This window comes from Macaca fascicularis, chromosome 17 (assembly GCF_037993035.2).
Source record: "Macaca fascicularis isolate 582-1 chromosome 17, T2T-MFA8v1.1".
Taxonomy (NCBI): Eukaryota; Metazoa; Chordata; class Mammalia; order Primates; family Cercopithecidae; genus Macaca; species Macaca fascicularis.
The window spans coordinates 6,124,396-6,147,240 of record NC_088391.1 but is presented as its reverse complement, the minus strand read 5'-3'; the positions used below and the strand labels follow the sequence as shown (position 1 = coordinate 6,147,240).

At 44.6% G+C, this 22,845-nt stretch overlaps 1 protein-coding gene across 5 annotated transcripts in view; it reads right to left on the bottom strand.

Moving 5' to 3' along the window:
* ATP8A2 (ATPase phospholipid transporting 8A2) overlaps positions 1-22,845 on the bottom strand; it is a 651,919-nt gene that overhangs the window by 31,804 nt on the left and 597,270 nt on the right. Inside the window, exon 36 of one of the 5 annotated variants that reach the window (XM_065533080.2) lies at positions 3,016-3,128. The exons of the other annotated variants lie outside the window; for them this stretch is intronic. Within the exon in view, the coding sequence (XP_065389152.1) occupies positions 3,110-3,128 (19 nt within the window). The 3' untranslated portion in view covers positions 3,016-3,109. Of the gene's footprint in view, positions 1-3,015; positions 3,129-22,845 lie in introns of those variants that run through there. 5 annotated transcript variants of the gene reach the window in all.

Below are 22,845 nucleotides of genomic sequence, written 5' to 3'. Positions count from 1 at the left end.
AATTCAGTGGAAGAAAGCCTTTTTGACAAATGGTGCTGGAGCAACTATATATGCACAGAAAAAAAAGAACATTGATCTAAGCCTCATACCTTACACAAAAATTAACTCAACATACATACTTGAAAGTAAAATATAAAACTATACAACTTTTAGGAAAAAAAGTAGGAGAGTATCTTTGAAATCTAGGGTTAAGCAGAGTTCTCTTAGACTTGACACCAAAAACATAATTCACAAAGAAAAACTGATATTTGGACTTCACTAAAATTAACTTTTCTTCTATGAAAGACCCTATTACGAAGCTGAAAGAACAAGGTACAGAATGGGAGAAAATATTTGTAAGCCATATGTCTCACAAAGAACTAATATCTAGAATATATAAATAACTCTCAAAACTCAATATAAAACAAAACAAAACAAAGAATCCAATTAGAAAATGGTCAAAAGCCATGAAAAGATGTTTCACCAGAGAGACTATAGTTGGCAAATAAACACATGAAAAGATGTTCAACATCATTAACCATTAGGAAAATGCAGACTAAAACCACAAAGAGAGATCACTAAACAGCAATCCCAATGGCTAAAATTTAAAAAAAAAAAAAAAAAAAAAGACAGCACTGAATGGCTGGCAAGGACATAGAAAAACTAGATCACTCATGCATCATGATGAAAATATAAAATGGTATGCCCACTCTGAATAACAGCTTGGCAGTTTGTTTAAAAACCAAACATACCACAGCCTTGTGAAAACACTAAAAACCACTGAATTATACACTTTAAAATGGTGAAGTTTATGTGTTTGAATTATGTCTCTCACACACACAAGTCAGGTAACCCTCCACTAATGTGCAGCCCAAACTGTCAACCCACAGAATCATGAGCTAAATACATGGTTGTTATTGAAAAAAAAAAAAAAAAAAACAAACTAAAACTAAAACTAAATATGAATCTACTATAAACCCAGCTATTGTACTCCTGGACATTTATCCAAGAAAAATTAAGACTTAATATTGACATAAAAGCCAGTAAACAAATGTTTGTACTAGTTTTATTTATAAGAGCAAAAACTGGAAATCCAGATCTCCTTCAACGGGTGAATGGTTAAGCAAAGTGTGGTACATGTGTGAGGTGGAATATTACTCAGCAGTAAACAGGAAGAAACTACGGACACATACAACAACCTGGATGAAACGCCAGAGAATTATGCTGAGAGAAAATGTCACTAACAAAAGGTTCCACGTTATACGATTCCACGTATATGCCATTCTTGAAATGACAAAAATCACAGAAATGGAGAACAGATCAATGGTTGCCAGGAGTTAAGGAGTGAGTAGAAAGTAGGGGTAGCTGTAAAAGCACAATGGTAGGGTGGGGGGGAAGCGGTTCTTGTGGTGATGGGTGTTTTGTGTTGACCGTGTCAATGTCAGTTTCCCGGTTGTGACACTATAGTTTTGTAAGATGTTACCATTAAAGAAACTGAGTCAAGGGTACATGTGAGCTTTCTATTATTTTTTACAACTGCCTATGAAGCCACAATTATCTCCAAATAAAAGGTTTAAATAAAAAAAGCCAGTCTGTCTCTTCCCTTCTATTCCCTTTTATTTCATGTGTTTCTGCAGTTATCCCTTTGTGAGCAGCACAGAGCAATGCTATCTCGCCAAGCTTCCTTGAAAGTGGGTGGGGAGACTTCCTCCAGCATCTCCTGCAGGCACACTAGCCGAGGGAGAGGCTGTCCACTGCAGGCAGAGCCATTCTGACCTCATTAGCTGAGCAGGCAAAGAATTTGAATGACAGCCCTGGCACATATGGAAACCATTACCTCATTCCACGACTTGCAAGGCTGAGCTCCGTGGTCCTGTCGGCAAGCCTATGAAAAGGTCAGGTTGGAGTCACGGGGCTGCTAGGAACAGATAAATTAGCAGGGCACCTGGCTGACCTGGAGAGGCCCCAAGCGAAATGCCGTGCCACGGGTTGAAAAGGCCTGGGTGTCACAAACCAAGTGAAGGATAGTCTAGGCTCTGTGCATTTACAAATAGGGGCATTTGGGAAATGGAGAAAACATACTATAGCAGGGAAGCACTGAGTTAACCACAAAGATGCAGCTTTATAAGCAGAAAGTTCTGTTAAAATTCTACATCCACAAACAGGACCATGCTGCTTACCTACTCAGAATCATACAGTAAACGCAAGGACGCTGGCTTCCTCCCGATGCTATTTCCTACTGTGCTTCCCTCCCTCCCTCTGCTCCAGCCAAATGGCCGTCCTCGCAAGTTCCCGGATCACTCCGGTTTCCCGCCTCAGGGCCTTTGCATATGCTTTCCCTCAGCCTGGGATGTTCTTCCCATGGACAAGTCTCTCCCCCTCAGTTCACTCGGACCAGACTCCCCCGACCAGCTTCCCAGAAACCCTCCCCTCATCACCGTCTGCACCCACATCTAGCTTGGCTTTTCCGTGTCATACTTTTCACGACATCGTTTGTGTGTACTGTCTGTGTTCCTCACTAGAATGTAAGTTCTATGAGGGCAGGAATTTTGCCTTTTTTTTTTTTTTTTTTTAACAGTTATATGCTTGGCACCCAAAACAGTGCCTGGTACACAGTGGATGCTCAAAAACTATTTGTTGAAGGACTGAAGCAGCAAAGAGATGAAAGAGTCAACACAGACTGGGCCAAAGTACAAAAGCGAAGACAAAGATGGAAATGGCAGGGCCACAAGGCCTTTCTCCTGCCAGAGGCTCCTGGGAGCACCTCCCTGAAACCATGTCTGAGATTCTGCTTCTTCCTGGAACGGGAAGGGAGGCGCTGGCCTGCTGACCCTCTAAAACCCGCTCTAAGGGAGCTGCTTTGTTAACAACACCATCTCCAGGGCCAAAGGATAACCAAGGCTACATCCTAACTTTGCCAAAGAGCAGTGGACACTTTGCAGACAGAGGCACAATGTGGCTGAGACTTACTGTCCTGTTGAGTGGAAATCGTGACTTCAGCCAAAGTTCACCCTTCCGTGAAGCATGAGAACAACGGCCGCATTTAAGGAACAAGTAGGTGGAAGTGAGGAGGAAGGAAAGCAATGGAGGGTGGGAAGGATCCTTATAAAAAGGTAAATACAGATCATCTTTAAAGCGTCTGGTCGTCACTGAAAAGAAACAGAGGAGAGAATGAGCATAAGGTGCTAGAAAAGAAAGAAAAGGAAATGTCGGCCAGGTATTAAGGAGAGTTTCTGAAGAAAGCCTTTGGGCTGGAATATAATTTCCCAAGGTTGATAGCTTTATTATGTACAACACTGAAAATTAAATGTGACTGGACAAAGCACCTAATATGTCAAGACATGGAGTAGAGACCTAATAATACGTTTTAATCAACTAATTATTTGAAAGTGAATTTATCCTTGTATGAAAAATAAAACAAATGTGCTCACTGGAGCTTAAAAAGATTTGCATCGAGTTTGAATTATTGGTATCTCTCACGTGACTGTGACGCACTTTTAAAACTGCAAACGTTCTGGGCTCATAGGCTGCAAATTAATTGCAATAAAAATAACCTTCCCCATACTTGTCTCTCCTCTTTTCCTAACACTTTCTTCAACGCATACAGGGTCTAGGTCTGGGCAATAAACATCCAACTTTACAAATTCAAATAAGCATCCAAACAAACAGAAAAATTCAAAGCTGGCTACAAGGACTCCCCGACTGAATTGTTGGAGTAATTAAACAAAGATGAGCTTCGCCACCGATTAACCTCCTAAACACTAATTAAAGATAATGAGGGTTCAAGGTGCTTGGCACAGGCTGACCTCCATGTCCTGCCACAGTTCACAAACAGGCTGACGGCCCATGCAAGACTCACAAAGAGGAAAAGAATAAAGTGGATGCAGGTGCCTGCTTCATGCTGTCTCCCTGGGAAAACACACTGCCCAATCAGTGGACAACACAGTAACTCCCTCCGTAAGAACTGCAAATAGAACAGTCTCCAGATCTCGCCTAGGGTATTTGTTTCTTGGACTTCAGACCATGGGTGAGTCACTCAAAGTTCAGCCCAGCCCATGGAGAGAGCCAGAGGACATGGAGAAATTATTTTTTAACTATAGCTCTTTATTCCTTTCTTGAGCTACTTGGAGTCCTTTTGGAAATAAGGTGGGGTGTGGGTAAATAAGCTGTCACGAAGGGGTGAATGAATTAGCAGTCCTGGGCACTTTGGAGTCTAGCCCTGCCACAGCAAACGGGTGGAAGTATTTTCCTATCATCCTTCTCCCACCTCATCCCACATGGAGGGAGGCAGTATTACCAGTGAAGTCCTGGGTAGATGCAGAAAAGGCCATAGAAAAAAAGTCATGTGTGTGCAGCGGAGCTCCCCTCCCTTTTCCAGTGCGTGTATTTTAACTGGCATGTGGCATGGGATCTAGACTTTCCCACATGTCATCATTATGGTATTGTAGGTTGGAGGCTGAGCTGGATGCATGAGAAAGCATATGGCTGCCATCCTCATTACTAGAGAGTTGAGGCCTTTCACCATCTGCCTGTGCAGGTGCTGGTGCCCAGTGTCTCCACACTCACAGCGAAGACGCCATCTGAGCCACGTGATGCCACAGGACCAGGCGGGGACCCCAGCGGCTGAGGCTGACATGCATATGCTTAGCTGGACCGGGACATACAAGTGTTTCTGGCAGACCCTTCTCAGTCGCCAACCTGTGACAAGTCTCCATGAACTGGCTGAGCTGCTTTGTAGCTGGAGCTACAATTTCATTTTCTGTAATCCTGTATAGATACTTATGACTTTGTTTCTTCTGGTCAAGCAGTTGGGCTAAATATATGAAAACATCTCTTGAAAAATCCTGCATCATCCAAAATAAATAAACTATCCCATAGTCTTTAGCCAAAGGTGAATGTGACTAATGGATTTGCAAGTCAGTCACACAAAGAAAGCCAAAGGTGCAGCCATTTTTCAAGGGAGGCCACACCTGGGGAAAAGTTCTTTTGTGGAACAAACGGGACCCATTCCACGGTGCCTTTTTTATTTTTAGTTGTGTTACTGTTGAGATTTAAGGTAAATGGAAAGGAAAATTAGCATTCGGTTATCTGGTGCTGTGTGAAGGCTGTCCAGATCAAGACCCAGGCCTATCATCTGTGTTGCTGTGGGCTAAGAAACATGACCCCACCCGTGCGTGGCTGGTGGCTACAGATGGTCTTGGCAACATCTTGGATCCTCTCTGGGCCTTGTGTTTAAAGAGGAGGCTTCATGGTGGTGATGGGGAGTGAGGCAACGGCATGCTGACTTGGCCAGTGTCTTTCTTCATTGCTTCAGTGCAGGGTTTACTTAAAACTGATCAGCACATAGACAATGCTAAAGGGTCCTTCACAGGTCAAGAGCCTTTCCTTCTTCCAGGCAGAACAGCTGCTAAACCTGCCCAGTACTTCTGGCAAACCCTTTCTTTTAAAACCGCAACATGAGATGACTGGCGGCATTGCTGCTTGTGGGTATGTTCCAGTTGGGAGAACAGCTGTTATTGGAAAACTTCGCCTGGGCTCCACGAAGTGAGGCTGTCCCGACAGGTCTGGCTAAATTACCTTTCTCTTGGTACCTCGCCGTCTATGAAAAGATGGACGGTAACCAACGATGGGAGGATGATGTGAAAGACATGGTAAAATATAACAACATCCGGGGCGCAGGAGCTGGAAGCCACATTTCCCTGTCCTTTCTCAATGGAAAAAAAAAAAATTGGGGCTATGAGTTTTTTAAAGAATGAGCTGAATGTTTAAAATCAATTATTTACAAATTATTACTTGGCCTGTCTCTAGATCATCTGTAAAAATTATGAAGTAAAAGCTTAAAACCGCAATTTATCTCCAGTGTCTGATGACTGCAGTTCCTCCTGAATGGATAAACAGTACCGGAGAATGCTGAAATCTAGGAATGAGGTGCACCTCTGCCTCTGGGAAGCAATGCTTTTCTAAGGTAAATAATGGTCCTTATTCTTTACAGTCTTGGTAGGAATGTAAAATGGTGTAGCCATTATGGAAAACAGTATGGAGATTCCTCAAAAAATTCAAAAATACAGAATGGTCATATGACCCAGCAATCCCAATACTGGGTATATACATCCAGAGGAGATAACATCAGCATGTTGAAGGGACATCTGCATTGCCATGTTCACTGCAGCATCATTTACAACAACCAAGATACGGAATCAACCTATGTGTCCATCAACGGAGGAATGGATAAAGAAAATGTGGTACAAATCCACAATGGAATACTATTCAGCTATAAAACACGAAATCTTGCCATTGGTGACAACAAGGACGAACCTGGAAGACATTACATTAGGCCAAATAAGCCAGGCACAGAAAGACAAACACTGCAAGATCTGATTTGTATGTGAATCTATAAAAAGTCAAACTCAGAAACAAAGAGGAGAAGGGTGGTTACCAGGGGTTGAGAGGTGAGAAAAATAGTAAGAAGTTGGCCAAAGGTATAACCTTTCAGTTTTAAGATTGTTATGCCCAGACCGTTTATTCCCCGAAGAAGACCACCAGAGTCCAGAGTCAAAGCTAAGCAGCAAGGATCTTTATTACAGGTTCGAACCTGGAACTTTCCCTCGCTCGTGAAACGAGACGGGCAGGAGAGCTCCCCCACTGAGCTCCGAGCAGTGTTATATAGTCTAAGAAAAGTGGGCATAGAGTTATTACACAAATCAGATATATGATTGGCTAGTGTTTGAACAAGGCGATTTGGCTAACTATGATTGGTTCCCGCCATTTCTGATATTTTGGTTCAAACTTTGAGGCGGGAGAGCAGGTTTATGGCAGCAAGAGTTTATCTTACTTAAACACGTCTTGTGACCTTGCCTCAGAACTTACAAAATCTCTGGTATGTGCAAAACAAAATCTCTGGTACGTGCAGAAAACCAGGTACTCACAGAACTTACAAAATCTCTGGTATGTGCAAAGATTAGAGAGCAGAACAAGGGTGTAGCGGGTGGGGGGCGGGTACACATCTATCTTTGTGTCCTTTCAAGATGAGTAAGTTCTGGAGAGCTAATGTACAGCACGGTGATTATAGTTAATAACAATGTATTGGTATACTTGAAATGTGCTGTGAGTAGATCTTAAGTGTTCTCTCCACACACGTGAGGGTAACTGTGAAGTGATGGATAAGTTATTTAGCTTGGTCGTGGCAATCATTTCCCAACGTACACATATATCAAACCATCTGTTGTACACCTCGAATATATACAATTTTTATTTGTCAATTATACCTCAATGAAGCTGAAGAAAAAAAAAAAGAATGACAGTCCTCAGTGGGTTAGTGAATCCTCCAAAAATCAAATGCAAAATTAACGCACAGGGAGATAGCACATTGCTCTTATGAGACTCTCAGAGGCCTGAAGGAGACATGTGAATATTCTCTCCGACATCCATTTCTTCCCTCCTTGTTGAAGAGCATGTATAGCCACAGTGACACCCCCGCCCCAATCTTCCTACATGGATGGGTTTTGGTAATCCAAGTCTAAACCAATTCACCGCGGTATTTCCCGGACTGTAGGGATTGGCTCAGGGTGGTCCCGGCAAGGCGAACAGTAACTTTGGTCAGTTGGTTGTCAGGGGCAAACACCCCCTCTCCACTGGTGAACAAGGATGCCCATAGTCCCCATTACTTTGGGTCACCTTCCTGTTATTTCCACAAGGGCCATGGACCAGACTCAGTATAAAGCACTGGGGGCAAAGTGAAAAGATGGGAAGAGACTGGTGGGCCTCTGATAACATTCTGGCGAGGGATCGATCGACCATGACTGCCCCTGAGCAGGACGTTCCAATTAAACAAGCTAGGTGCTTCTCCAATCCTGAAGGTAAGTTTGAAGTGGGGTCTCTGGTATTGGCAACTGAAAGCATCCTCTACTGACATAAGAGTTATTTAAGAACCACTGGCCCAAGGACAGACTTTAAGGAAGCATGAGTATATGCGTGGGGTGACAGCAGGGAGAATGAACTGAAAGGAGATGGAGAAGAAAGAACGAACTTGGCTCTTTATTTCGGCATTCTGACCTTGAGATATACACCTTGTGGTTATTTTTTTGTGTGCCTTTTGGATGTAATTGATAATAGTAATTTTAGTTTTATTCTCTTTTCCATTCTTGTAACCAGCATACACTATTTCTACTAAATAAACAGCTACCCAGTAGGTCTTGTATAACAAACCACATTCTCCGCATTAGCAGTGCTCTGGGGATGGAGGGTACATTGGGTCAGCCCAATGTAATGTCATTCTAAATTTGCACATTTGGTTCCTCCATTCTTATGTGTAAGACGGTTGTTAACCTACAGCTTTTCATTTCTCCTCCAAAGGGTGTGTGTGAGGCCAGTGTAAGAAAACCTTTCTCTAATGTAAATTGTTCTAGAGTGGGGGTGAGAGGTGACTTTCCAAACAATCTCTAACGAAATATGTGTGTCTTAACACAGCCCTGCATGAGAGAGGAATCCTGGTGACACATCCCTTTGTTTCTGCATGGTCATGCTGCCAAGATCTTGATAAAGCAAAGGCCAAGTGGCAAATGCTCTCTACTCACAGGCTCTCATTCAATAACTAGTTCTTACAAGTGAGGCTTTTGATGACTCTTCGTGGCTTACAGAATACAGCCTCAACTTCATCACAGGTCTTATGATTTGGCCTTCACTTACTTATCCAACCTAACCTCTTTTTGTTTTTGAGATGGAGTCTCACTCTGTTGGCCAGGCTCCACCTCCCGGGTCAAGCAATTTTTGTGCCTCAGCCTCCCAAGTAGCTGGGATTACAGGTGTGTGCCACCACTTGGCTAATTTTTGTATTTTTAGTAGAGGCAGGGCTTCACCATGTTGACCAGGCTGGTCTTGAACTCCTGACCTCAAGTGATCTGACTGCCTTCGTCTCCCAAAGTGCTGGGATTATATGCATGAGCCACCAGGCCCAGCCCCAACCTACCCTCTTAGCACCTTTCTGGACTCTCAGCCTCATCATACCAAACTTTTCATTATTCCCAGATAACTTTTTTTTTTCTTTTTTTCTGAGACGGTTTCTTGCTCTGTCTCCGAGGCTGGAGTGCAGTGGTGTGATCATGGCTCACTGCAGCCTGGAACTCCTGGGCTCAAACGATCCCCATGCCTCAGCCTCTTAAGTAACTGGGACCACAGGCACGTACCACCACACCTGGCTAATTTTTTAAAAAACTTTTGTAGAGATGGGGATCTCCTTATGTTGTCTAGGCTAGTCTTGAACTCCTGGCCTCAAGTCTCTCTCCTGCCTCGGCCTCCCAAAGTGCTTGGATGACAGGTGTGAGCCACTGCACCCCAGCTCCAGATAACTCTTTACATCAGCTGTGTCATTCTCGTCCCCTGCTTCACTACCTGCTCTGTAATTCTAATCTTCCCTGGGCTCTCTGGAATGTCACTCATCGCTTTATTAAAATGCTTTTCACATTGTGTTCTCATTCTGTGTCTACCATTTGTCATCATTACCTTACTGTTTCTCTGTTTCTTCGCTGCTTCGCTTGACCTCTGGCAAATCGTAAGGGTTTGATACGTGCTTTTGCCTGGATTCGCATCGCCATAAAGGATGACAATAAATACGTCTTTCAGTTAACAACTACAGGAGAGGAACCATGCCTGGAAAATTCTCAGAAGCCCTAGTTTGATCCAAGTTGACCCCTGAAGATTAAGAAGAAAACTCACCAAAGTTCTCTAAAGGAAATCTACTTTTAGAACATGATTCTCTACAATAGGATATGCCTACTCACAGGCATTTAAAAAAACTTATAATGCTACTTGCTCAGCAGGTATTATGTGTGATTTTTTTTAAGGATTAGAATGTCAATGGGTAATGGTTTGTAGAAGACAAAAACGGGTGCATTATGTTCTGTGCTGCTCTCAGGTGGGCGAACAAAGTTTTGGGGGAACAAATACAAACTCTACTGCTAACTCTATGATCTGGTTTTTCATGTGCTGTTGTAACTTCATTTTCTTTTGCTGTTGTTCTTCATCGTGTAAGTGAATGAGAAATGTTGCTGAATATATATCAGTTTTTAGGAATGTAAAATTATTTTCTGGGGACACTGTCATGAAGGCAGCACAGAAAATCAAAGCAAACACACAGAAGGTGCGTCCCAGAGCCTACACAACATTGCTAATGATGTCATAAGTTGGACTCACTCTAACAGAGCTACGAAAGAACTAAAGTCAGAAAACATGAAACCTATGCATGGTATAAACTGCTGTGTTCCAGAAAGAAGCAAATGCAAGAATAATACATTGACACAAACGAAGTAAACTTGATGGAATGATGTGGTTATATCCTTTGAGAACATTACATAAAAAGGAAGAAGAAAAAGACATCCTATACGGAACAAAAAGAACAGAGAATCTGAGGCACATAGATGAGGATGTCTGCTACGCCTAATGGAAGAATTGCCTGAAGATCCATAGAAAGAAATTTATTTACCCGGAATCAAATGGTGCACTTTGTAGATATTCCTTGCAAAACTGTCCAGTTACAAAGATTAATAAATTGTTTTTGAGGGCATAGGTGTATTTCCATTTCCAAGTATCAAAGAAACTAAAGTGAAAAACCTTGAGGACACAGCAGAAGTGTTATCTCCAGCTGGCCGCACTGCAATCACATAGTGTATGGGTCCAAGAAGCAGAGGCCAAAATGGAGCAGAAATGTGTGGCCACTGCATTTCTCCGGGTTATCAAATACGAAAGCTCACTTGGATTTTATTTTGAAATGTCATTGTGTCTCAGATGCTCCAGTGCACAGAATATCTTTAGATGTTTGATCACAGAGTACAACCAGTTTGTGCAGCGACATGGCAGCAAGCTTGTGTCCGACCCAGCCCCGGTGTCTCTCTGCTTTTGAGTGCTTTCATGTCTGCAATCTTCTGCATCATGTGAAAGGCACTGTGCATAAATTGGGAACATGCAAAAGGAATTTGTCTCCAGTCTGTGACAACTTGGACAAGTCTTCAGTTTTCAACAGATTTGTGAGGATGGTGAAAAGATGATAGCTTAGACAATAAGCCCAAAGTTCCATATGACAAAAGTGTATTCAGCCGGTTCCTGTCCTCAGTTCTTTTTTAAAAAGCAAGTGCTTTTTGAATAGGTGAGACAGAGCAAGAAGGGCAAAAGGTCTGGGCGACAGATCAATGCTTTGAGAAACAAAACCACCATCATTCTAGAAATACCTTAAGAATCTAAAATTTCTCCCATCTAAGATCTTTGGGAATTTCTGATGAACCAGCCAAAAAAATAGATATGGGAGAACTAAAAATTTTTGATTCCACTAGTAATGAAAAGTTGTATTTATCAGTAAACTCAGTGAGGACATGTAAAACTCTTAAATTATACCTTTAAAATCATTAACATTTTAAATTCCTCATTTTATGTTCCAAAAGTAAATGTATAATATTAAATAATTAAATGTGCCTTACTCTCTCAAAACTGTCTATTCTTAAGAAAGACCTCACATTTTTTGAAGAACGTATGCATCTGGATGTTGTGACTAAATTAAAATATAAAGTTAATGCAAGCTTTTAGGGTTACAGTGCTGTTTACTATTCTTTCAGCCACTGGTTTTTAAAGTGCATTTTTCATACATTGAATATTTTTAAAACATATTTAATTAGTATAAGAACATATGAATTGTTTCATATAATACACATAAAATCTTAATATATTGAAATCCACAGATATTTTCAAGTTAACTTGCTTCTGTCAGGATCTCAGATTAAATAAAGGTTCTTATTTTTGGTCTTACAAATAGGTCACTGATTAGTAATTAGTAATTGTAATTACATATTGCTATTTTTCAAACAAGCATTCTTACGTGTCCGCTCACATAAAATAATACTGGCAACTAGCTTATTCTCACAAAGTATATTACCTGATCCATGTTCCTATCTGCATAAGTCAGTCACATAAGAAGAGAACAATCATCACACGAGGCTATTTTGATTTCAGAGAGAGCATGTACACAAACTGTTGGTTCTTTCTTTATATGACTTGTATATTTAAGCAACAGTTAAATATAATCAAGAACAAAAATGAGAAAGTCTGAGGTCACAAGGCAAACTGTGAAAACACAAACTCGGCAACTAATCTTTATCCCTCAAGGCTTTTCTCAACACAACCCAAAACAAAGCAAAAGTAAACTAAATACAGAGATGATATAAGGGAAACTGTCTTCCCTAACACTCACTTCTAATTTTTATCATTTTGAAAAATCACCTCATTGCTAACGCTAATTGACTTTAAAACAATAAATGTCTTAACTTGAACACACATCACAAATTCATCCTAACAAATATTTTGTGTATGTTTTATATACAGTATTGAGGTTTTACTTAACTTTTTATTTTTAGAAACCAGGTCTTGCTGTGTTGCCCAGGCTGGAGTGCAGTGGCTGTTCACAGGTGTAATCACGGTTCACCGCAGCCTCAAACTCCTGGACTCAGGTGATCCTCCTGCCTCAGCCTCTTGAGTAGCTGGGAATACAGGTGCGTGCCACTGTGCCTGGCTAGAGATTTTACTCAGTTTTTAAATCAGAGAATGGGATTTTATGGCTTTTAAGTGCTATGGCAATCACACATTCTAAAAATTTGTGTCATGTATGTTCCTTGCTTAAACTCCTCCCACGGAAATGTTTCCTGGTGGCTACAATTCAATGCCCTGCTCACAAACGCCCGTGTGATCTGGCTCCTGCTGCCTCTTAGATCTCTTAGATGACTTTGTCATGCATTTCCCAGGCACTGGTCACACCGAGCGTCTCTCCCACTCCCCCTGCAGGCCTTCCTATCAAATTTTGGGGCCTGGAACGTTCCTTCCCCAGACCCTCTCTTGGTTGAGTGCCTGTTTAGGTCTCAGTTTAAAGATTGTCATGGCTCGGAAAACATGATCCTGAGCACTGTGAACTGAAGGAGACTGAGAGGGCCTCAGAAGCAAGAGGGTTGCTCTGACCCTCCCTACCCTTCAGTGGGAAGCATGGTCATGAAGGAGCTCCCCTGAGAGGAGGTCTGCGTTCCGGAGCGGTCCTGCCCCACCCCGAGCGGGAAAGAGGGCTGCGCAGAGAGGCCCGCAGTCCCAACAGACAGGTCTTGCTGAGTTCCCCACGCTTGATAAATTACCCCCTTTTTGTCCAATCACCTTTTCGCATGACTGTCCGTTTTTCATTGGCATAAAAATACATACGTTTTTCCCTGGGTCTTTGGGTCTTCACTTCTGAAGGCTCCCATATCGCATAAAACTTTGACAAGTCAGTCTGTTATGCTTTTCTCTGTTGTTACAGGAGTGTCAGCCATGAGCCTTGTAATGCATGAGGAAAAGACATTACTTTTTTCTTCCCTGACACTGTCATCTTAGGAGGCTTCCCTGACTGCTCCAGCCCAGCCATTCACTGCCCATTATGTTGTCTGCTTCATTTTCCTCCTAAGAGCCACCACTCACTGTCTCCCACTACCAGGTGGGCCCTAACGCAGTAGGAATTCCCTCTCTTATTCTAGGCCGGGGTCCGGCCTGGCACTTCCTCCGCTTTTAATAAATGTCAGTTGCATGGATACATAAATGACTCGCCCCACATTAGGCCAATCACTGGTTCTATTTGCTATGAGGCCAACATGTTTACTCATTAGTGACTGTGAAGTCCCAATTACCACCACCTAAGGGGCCTTGAGCCAATCCTAATTGCCAGAGAAAGAGAATAAACACTGAATAATCATATTATCACTGCCCTATTAGAAAAGGAAGACTTAACTGGGACTCACTGAATCACTAACAATCCAGGCTGTGTGACAGTCAATCACGTGTCCTGGTCTACAGAATTTCCTCTTAGGGACACCAGCCTGAGACCCATGCCAGGTTTTTTTAAACCCAAGAATAATTTTTTTTTCTGCTCCTGTTAACAGAGAAACGTCTCCAAAAATCCAACACATCTATTGCTAAATGCAGTGATTCCTACTACAATGACCATCTCTTACTGATAACTTTTACATATTCTCCACGTTCCTCTCAACCACAAGGTCAATGATGTCATTCACCCGTGATCTAACGGGTCCTTGACTGGCTTTCCAAGGGCTGGCTCTAGACACAGAACTAGTGTACCTTACCACAGAGACCACGTCAGGGGCCTGGGAGGACACGCTGTGTGCTGTAGTGTGCAAAAGCAGCCATCAAATATGACTGGAAAACACCCAGCATTTCTCCCCAGGCTTCTTTCCCCCTCTAACAGTCCAGTACGTCCCGGGGATCCAGCAGTTCTCTCAGATGCACTACAAAGTCATTTTAACCCTGAATGCTGGGGTGCCTGGGAGTCTACACTTCTTCTCTACGCCTTTGTCAGAACTTAGGGAGAGGTTAGTCAAGAAATGAACAGTAGAATCCGGTTATTCTCAGATAACATCTAACTTGTAACTCAGTTTCAGATTGGGTGAACCTGCCTGTTTGTTTTCAGGCTGGAATGTCTTACTCTCAGAGATCAGTCACAGTTGGAGGTAGGCAAAACGGGAAGCCCAAGGGAAAAGCAAACAACTCACCGATAACGCAGGAGAAAAGCGATTAGCAAAGAGATCCCAGACCCTCCTGAAGAACTAATCCCTGCCTGGAATGTATAATGTCATTATTCAAATTACGCGACCTATACAACGGCAATTTTTTTTCTTTTTTTTGCAACTCTGCCTTTAAATGTTTCTGTTGCTGCTCAAGTGGGTTAAATAAAACTTTTTCCCCAAAAGGGATTAAAATATTTCCTTACCACTTAAAAAGGGAAACAGCGAGCTGTCCACACTAGTTTTGTTCGGAACGGACAATAAATTCATCAGTAAAAATGGTTCTTGAAGAAAAGTCTTGTTGGCAAATACAGAAAGTTGACATGGAACTAATTTAAGTCATAATTCAAAAAAGGAAATGTACTCAAGTCATCGTGGAAATACAGCCTGAGGCTGTGTTACCAGCAAACCACTAACACCGATGGTTCCTCCAGGCTTACCTCCCTCCCTCACGAGGACACGTCTTCCCATTTTCTCTCCAGGCATTTCCTAAAGATGCCGCACTCTTCATCACAGCACTGAGCAAGCAGCTAAGCTCCTGATTAGATTTCTGATACAGCTGCAGCACCGTTTTAAAGCTGAACAAGAAGCTTAATAATAAATAACATCTGGTATTTAATTTAAAAAATTTCTAATTATTAAACATCGGTCCATAAGAACAACAACAACAACAGGCTCTTGGAATTTAACATTCTTAAAATAACAGAGAATCAATTATTTTTAGTTGACACAGGCAGCTTAGGCATTAACTAAATGCTAATGAGGTGTTTTACTTTCTGAAGAGTTTATTTGCCTCCTCCTCTCCTTCCTGTGGATGCAAACAGTCCCCAGAAGCCCGGCTGGGTCACGCGGGCAGTCTTTCGGTAATTTCCTGCCCCATTCACTCCCTTTGTTCCACTAATGCATTTCCTGACCTGTCGCGAGTATTTGTCGGCAAGGCGAGAGCTTCCACTGGCTTTGCCTGGGAGCGTCCTTGGCTCTCCAGCTGTTCTCCTAAGAACTCTTGCTGTTGTCTCAACTAAAATGTTTGCGGCATTAGGCTTTGCCCAAGGTTCTTCGCTCTACAAGATTAAATGCATTCAATTAATTTCTTTCATAGACCATACTAGGCTCCATGAAGGTGACTGTGGGTGGAAATTGGCTTCTTTAGCAAGGCTTCTCTTTTCTGAGCCATATCAAAACGTGAGCCACGGCTGGGAGCCGTAGTTCAAGCCTTGAATCCTAGCACTTTGGGAGGTGGGCGGGGGGCGGGGGCAGGGATCACAGGGTCAGGAGTTCAAGACCAGCCTGGCCAAGAAGGTGAAACCCCGTCTCTACAAAAAATACAAAAATTAGCCGGGCGTGGTGGTGGGCAACTGTAATCTCAGCTACTCAGGAGGCTGAGGCACAGAATTGCTTGAACCCGGGAGGCAGAGGTTGCGTGAGCCAAGGTCGCGCCACTGCACTCCAGCCTGGGCAATAGAGCGAGACTCCATCTCAAACAAACAAACAAACAAACAAACAAAATGAGCCTCTCTCACGCACTCCTTTCCCTGTATTTGCTCTGAATTTGTCCACTGGTTTGGCTTCAGCATTTCTTGGGGGGGAGGTGGGTATGATTTCTCTGCTTGGTCCATGTTCTTCCTACATGGAGGGATCTAAAAGTCAACAACGTGCAACTACAATTCTCTAGCTTCCTCGGACTCTGCACGAAGCTTCATCAGCCAGCAGACTGTGACCCTCTTCATCAGACCCTGCCAGAAGGTTAGCACCCCTCCTGGTCTGTCTGAGGGCTCCGTGGCTTTCCAGTCTCTCTAATAAAGACGTAATTGCAAATGCAAGCATTTGGGTGGCTCTCCATGTCTTGGCTTGGTGGAAAGAGGCCTGAAGTAAGAAGATGCCGGTTTGCCTCTCTTTAGTTGGGTGACACATGAGGACAATGAGCAGACATGACTCCATCTCTCTGAGTCCTCATCACCTTTTCTGCACATGAGGAAACTTTCATTTGCTGCATGTGGGGATCAGTGTTATGATTAAAAAAAAAAAAAAAAAAAAAAACTACAGTGGAGCATAATGAATAAATCCATGGCATTAAAAACCAGGAAGACAGGTCTCGGCATGGTGGCACTTCCCTGTAATCCCAGCTACTTGGGAGGCTGAGGCAGGAAGATGGAGCAAGTCCAGGAACTCAAGCCCAGCTTGGGCAACCTAATGGGGCCCTGTATCTTAAAAACAAAACAAAAAAACAAGAGAAGGTTCTCCAGATTCGGAGGAACTTGAGGAACACAGAAACCAAATGTTATGTGTGAACCTTGCCCAGATCCTAACACCAATCAACCAATCCGAAAAAGCAGGGCTGAGGCATCCAGAGAGTGTTTTTATGGACTGGGTGTTTGACACCAAGGAATTATTATTCACTGGTTAGATGTGAGCATGGGGACTGGACTTTCACATTTAATAACATGAACAAGCATGTTGTGTATCACATATGTTATAAAGTCTCGTGGAATGTTTAGAGATGCCCCCTAAAGCGTAGGTGGACTGTCGTGATGCCTGGGATTCGCTTTATGTTTCTGGAAAGAAAGGCTCTGAGCAGAAGGGGCGAGATGAAGCAGAATCTTGATAATGATTGGATCTGGGCAATGATTTCATAAGACCTTATTGTGCTCATCTCCCTACCACCGTATATGCTTGAATATTTGAATAATGAAAATAAAACTTGTAAAATGAGTGTTTTAAGGGAAGCCCAGGCTGCCATCAGCACAGCAGGGAAGCTGGTGACATCAGAGAGTATGTCCTGAGGTGGACGGCATTTGTTCCCAGGACAAGGCCTGTCCTGCTGCCCCTGAGTAGCCCACGCGTGGTCCAGTGCTTGGGACACAGTGTGACACTGTCACATAAAACCAGTCAATCAAGAAGGGCCAAGGGTAGCGTCAACCACAGAAGGGCACAGTGTGGGGAGGACAGGGGAGGTGGAGGCTGAAGGTCGTACACGTCAGAAGAGAAGCAGAGGCGGAAATCACTGTGGCTCTGGTCTGCACTGGCTCAGCAGGTGGTGGGCTGAGGGCAGAAGGTGGCATGAGGAGGCTGCGCTTCACAAAGGATGTCCTCAGCTGTGGGACGGTGGGTGAAGAGGGACGGGCACCACAGCAGGGGACCGGGGGGATAACTGCACAGATGCTGGGAAGACGTCAAGACCTGGCACCCAGGGATGCTCAGGACACGAGGGGACAGTGCGGACACCAAGAGGGAGTCTGCAGTGTGGGAACAATTCATCCCGATGGAGCAGGAGACGCTGCAGGAAGGGCTGGTTCTTGGGAGGAGTGGTGAGGGCCGGCATAGACGGTACCGACACACCGCAGCTCAGATGGACAGGGCAGGCCGGCCGGAGACCCTGGGGCAGAAGGGACAGCCTGGGCTGGCTACACTGTCCTCTTCACAAAGAAGAGCTCCTTGAAGCCGTAATCCAAAGGCTGTCTTGAGGAGACCACAAGATTCAGAACTCACTAGAGTTTCCCCCGAGCCCCCATCCAACATTCACCATGACCGATCGTCCACACCGCTCCCATGTGCCTGGGATTCTGTTAGATTCTCCCTTTTACCTCAGACTCGGGGGCGCACCCCGACGAGGCAACTCGGAGAGCCTGCTGTATTGGCATCTTCCCCAGGCTCACATGTTAGATGGTGAACATGGCCAGTGAAATGTACTTGTTATGCAGCTTTTCAGTTAGGGGACGCTTCCTGAACATCTACATATGCTATAGATTTAATCTGCATTATTTATTTATTTATTTTGAGACGGAGTCTCGCTCTGTCGCCCAGGCTGGAGTGCAGTGGCCAGATCTCAGCTCACTGCAAGCTCCGCCTCCTGGGTTCACGCCATTCTCCTGCCTCAGCCTCCTGAGTAGCTGGGACTACAGGCGCCCACCACCTTGCCTGGCTAGTTTTTTGTATTTTTTAGTAGAGACGGGGTTTCACCGTGTTCGCCAGGATGGTCTCGATCTCCTGACCTCGTGATCCGCCGGTCTCGGGCGCCCGAAGTGCTGGGATTACAGGCGTGAGCCACCGCGCCTGGCCCTAATCTGCATTATTTATTTAAACCTCCAAGCAAATGTATGATGAGAAAACTGAAGTTCAGAGAAGTGAATAACCCAGCCAAGGCCACACAGCTAAGCTAGAGCCCAGCTCATGTCGTCCGTCTTCACCGTCTGCACTCGTTTCTCTGCTTCATGACAGAGTCGTGGAAAAAATGCAGCTGGAAGGAAAATAAATCTCCACCAGGTGCTGGAAGCAGACATTTGCCACCTGGCCTGGAGAGGTTTGCTGAAATGATGCCCTAATTTCCTATCCTTTTGGCTAGCAAAAAGCCAATAATAGGTATTTTAGGAGGAAAGCGTGGGAGAGGTGGGGCGAAAGCAAAAGGAAGACGCACCACACGTGCACTGCCAACGGCCAGTACTGTGAGAAAACCGATTTCCTGAAGTGACAGCGTCCTAAAGCAGGCAACGTCGTAGTCCCATGCAAAAGGCCAGCGTCCCTCCTGCCTCAGGCTAGCTCAGCGTCACGTTCAGCCTGGCAGTGGGACTGGTTTTGACTTAGAGGTGTGATGATTCCAAACAGCTTTCTCAATGCTGTTTTAAAGATCAAAGGATTTCCGTTAAAGATCAAAGCATGGCAGGTATTTCTGAGTTGAGTACTCACTCAGAATGCATTGGGGAGTTTGTGTTGTTTAGTTTGGAGCACTCGAGAGCACTGCCTGGAGTGGAGGAACAATCTTGGGTTTGTTTGAAATCCTGCTGCTGTGCTTCAGGCTCCGTCCCTATTCTTCGGCAGAGAGAGCTCCATTAGGATCCCTGGCCACCTGTCCAAGGCTGTGACCAGGGCCCTGTCTGTTTAGAGGCAGCCTGGATGAAATGGAAGCCGCAGAGCAAGCGGCCGCGGCGCCTGGGCGGAGGAGAGAGTCAGGTTTCCCTCCTGAATTCCCTGGCGGTGATGGGCCGTCCAGATTACCCTGGGTCACATGGCCACGCACACATGTTCACAGAACACAAAACTGAAGGGAGACGAGGCGATGGCTCGCCAGAAGGTTTAAGACCAGCCACACAGCTACCTTCACCAAAGTCACAGCGTAAGCTACACCCAGGGAAAGCACTTAAGGGGAAGATAATCCACCGCCTTCCTGGCGAAGGCAGGGGCAGCAGTTGGGTCTGTTTGCCCTTGACAATGGAGAAAACCAGCCCCGGGCCCACCCCACCCCACTCCCACCCCACTCCCACCAACTGGGATGAAGGCAGTGAAAGGCGATCTAGAAATAGAACAAGCTCTCCTTGTTTATTCAGGCTACGCATACCTCAAAAACTAGATGTTTTCAACAAATATATTCCCCCTTTTCTTTCTTGCTTGCCACTGTACCTAAAATATTACAGGGCAACTGCTTATCTCACTCCAAAATACATTAAGGAACAAAAGTCTGTCATCTTACCTGCCGTCATCGGTTTATGTTATATCTGTAAAGGTGAGTGGCCAAAGATAGATTTTCTTTCACCAGGAAAGAAATTTGCACGGCTTACACTTCAGGAATAAAGAAGGGAAAGATATTACCAAGACATTAAAGACAAGGAATTTTCTTCCATTTAGCTCCTCGTTGTTGAGACACTCAGAATAACGATATGCAGGGTAGACTATTTCATGTGCGGTACAGGGGGCTTCCTGCTTCCCCGGGTAGGGATTACTGGGAAGAGTTTGGGAAAAGGTATTCGGATCAACCCAAATCGTCACATGTGTCCAGTGTCTATGAGGTGCACAAACACTACATCGTGAAAAACAATCCTTCAAGAAGAACAAACTAAAATCAAGACACACATTTTTATTTACTCCCTAAAGCACTTTCTTCACTCTGCTTTTGGATATCTAATTCCCTCATCTCACCCTTTCTCATTATCTGCTTCTTCATGAGAACAGGCTTATTAAAGTATCAATTCCACAGGTTGATTCTGGGAGACAAGATTTACTAATGAGAAAGTGCAGAAGCGTGTTCATGACAATTTAACTTTATCAAAATAGTATAAACGTATGGGGCTTAGACAAGTTCAACAAAATGTTAGATGAAAATATTTTATTGAATGAATACAAGGCGCAGAGAGAAACTTAGAATCCCTGGCTACAATTTCAAAATTGTAATTGTGAATTTGGCACAAGAGGGTTTTCTAAAAAGATTAATGCAGAAAGACTTTTTTTGTTCTACTTCCTGTGATTACATTCCTAAGAAAAACTGCTAGAACATTTGCCAGTGACTTGGACCTGGGTTTCAGAACCTGGCAGAATGTCCCTTAAGGGGCCCTAAGCAATGCTGTCAGGACTGAGCTGAGTAAGCCCCCGGGGTTAGGGATGCTGAGGGCCCCCAGGGGTGCCCCGGCTTGGCTGGCACAGGAAGGCAGGAGAGACGGCGGGCTTCAGGGAGGACGGGCTCCTGGCCTGTGCATCTTTGCAAGGATAGGATTTGCTAATCTTACGTCACAAATGCCTCTCCATGTGTGAGTCTATGTTAGCCGTACTCTTAAGCAATGAGATAAACTGTCCCTCCCTGGAGGCCCGGTGACTGACAGCATCTCTCTGTGGCCACTTTGTGCACATGTGACACACGAGCTGACACACCAGGCGCCAGTGTGTCAACTCATCTGGCGCTGAAGTCACCGTCCTTTCCTCACTACCACCGCACTAGACTTTGGTATTGCCAGCCAGTCAGTCAGCAAATATTGACAGAGCTTCCTGTGCGGGTAACAGCTAGACAGATACACAAATCAGCTGACAGATCAGATGAGGGTAGGAAAGAAGGAACAGGGAGGGGTGAGAAGAGACAAAAACACTCAGGACCCCTCAAAGAGGCGGGGTCTATAAGATCTTTTTTTTTTTTTTTTTGAGACGGAGTCTCGCTCTGTCGCCCAGGCTGGAGTGCAGTGGCGCGATCTCAGCTCACTGCAAGCTCCGCCTCCCGGGTTTACGCCATTCTCCTGCCTCAGCCTCCGAGTAGCTGGGACTACAGGCGCCCGCCACCACGCCCGGCTAGTTTTTTGTATTTTTAGTAGAGACGGGGTTTCACCATGTTAGCCAGGATGGTCTCGATCTCCTGACTTCGTGATCCACCCGCCTCGGCCTCCCAAAGTGCTGGGATTACAGGCTTGAGCCACCGCGCCCGGCCTTATAAGATCTTTAGAAGGGAGGACAGAGCTGGAGAAGAAGCTTCTGCCCTCCACCCCTCAGGAATCTAAGCAGGTGTGAAAGAAGAAAGCAAAGGTGGTAAAAGAACAATTGTGAGGCAGCTCAGGAGGCCAAGCAGGACAGCACAGTCTCCGTGCAGAGAGCGGCACGCCACCATCATTTAGTTTGCAGATGGACCACCCAGAAAATCTGTGAGCAATCAGAAGTGAGAAAAACAGATGGGAGGAGGTTACTGAGGAGGATGAGCTGCAGAGTCCCCAAACTATGTTCTGGCTAGGAATTCCAGGGTAAAGTAAGATGCTGGGATAGAAGAAAAGGAAACGGTGCAACCAAGTGGGAGCATGCAGACCCACCCACACACGTGTGCACACGCACACACTCACACACCATCACATGAACTACAAAGTGACATTTACAAGGAACCAGAAAATAAGACTTTTAAATGTAGAAGGTAGGAAGCCACATTTAAACTCTTATTTTCTGATATCCATTTGAACGTTTAAAAGTGAATTTTGAACATGATCAGTGAATTGTAAAAATAACATTCGTTTGATCAACAACAAGCAAAAATGGGCTCACACACTCTTTCAAGGCTGACAGCCCACGACTCCCGTCAATACAATTCAAGGCTGACAGCTCATGACTCTCCTGCCAAAGTGAAGGTGAGCCCTGACCTTTTACGCACCCGAGATGGGTCAGGCAATATGCTGCATTGTACATGTTTCACGAACCCTAATCCCCCAAAGAAAATATTAGCCTTCTTCTATGACAGATGAAGAGACAATCTCAACATATGAAATATCCTGCACAAGGCCTCACCGGTAGGTTGCAAAGCCAGAATTCAAACGCAGGTTCCGTATCTCTGCACAATGCACATGGCCCTCCAAACTGGGTGGTTGGTCCCTGCACACAGTGTTGGACCTGAGCCTTGGCATGTGCCACTCCCTCTGTCCAAATCAGATTCTCGGCAGTTCTGTCCATTCAAGACCCTCCCATCCTCAAAGGCCTGTTGTTCGTCCATCTCCAACATGAAGCCTTTCTCGATTGCTCCAGCCAGATGACCCCTCCTCACATCAGAACAAACACGCTAAAGCAC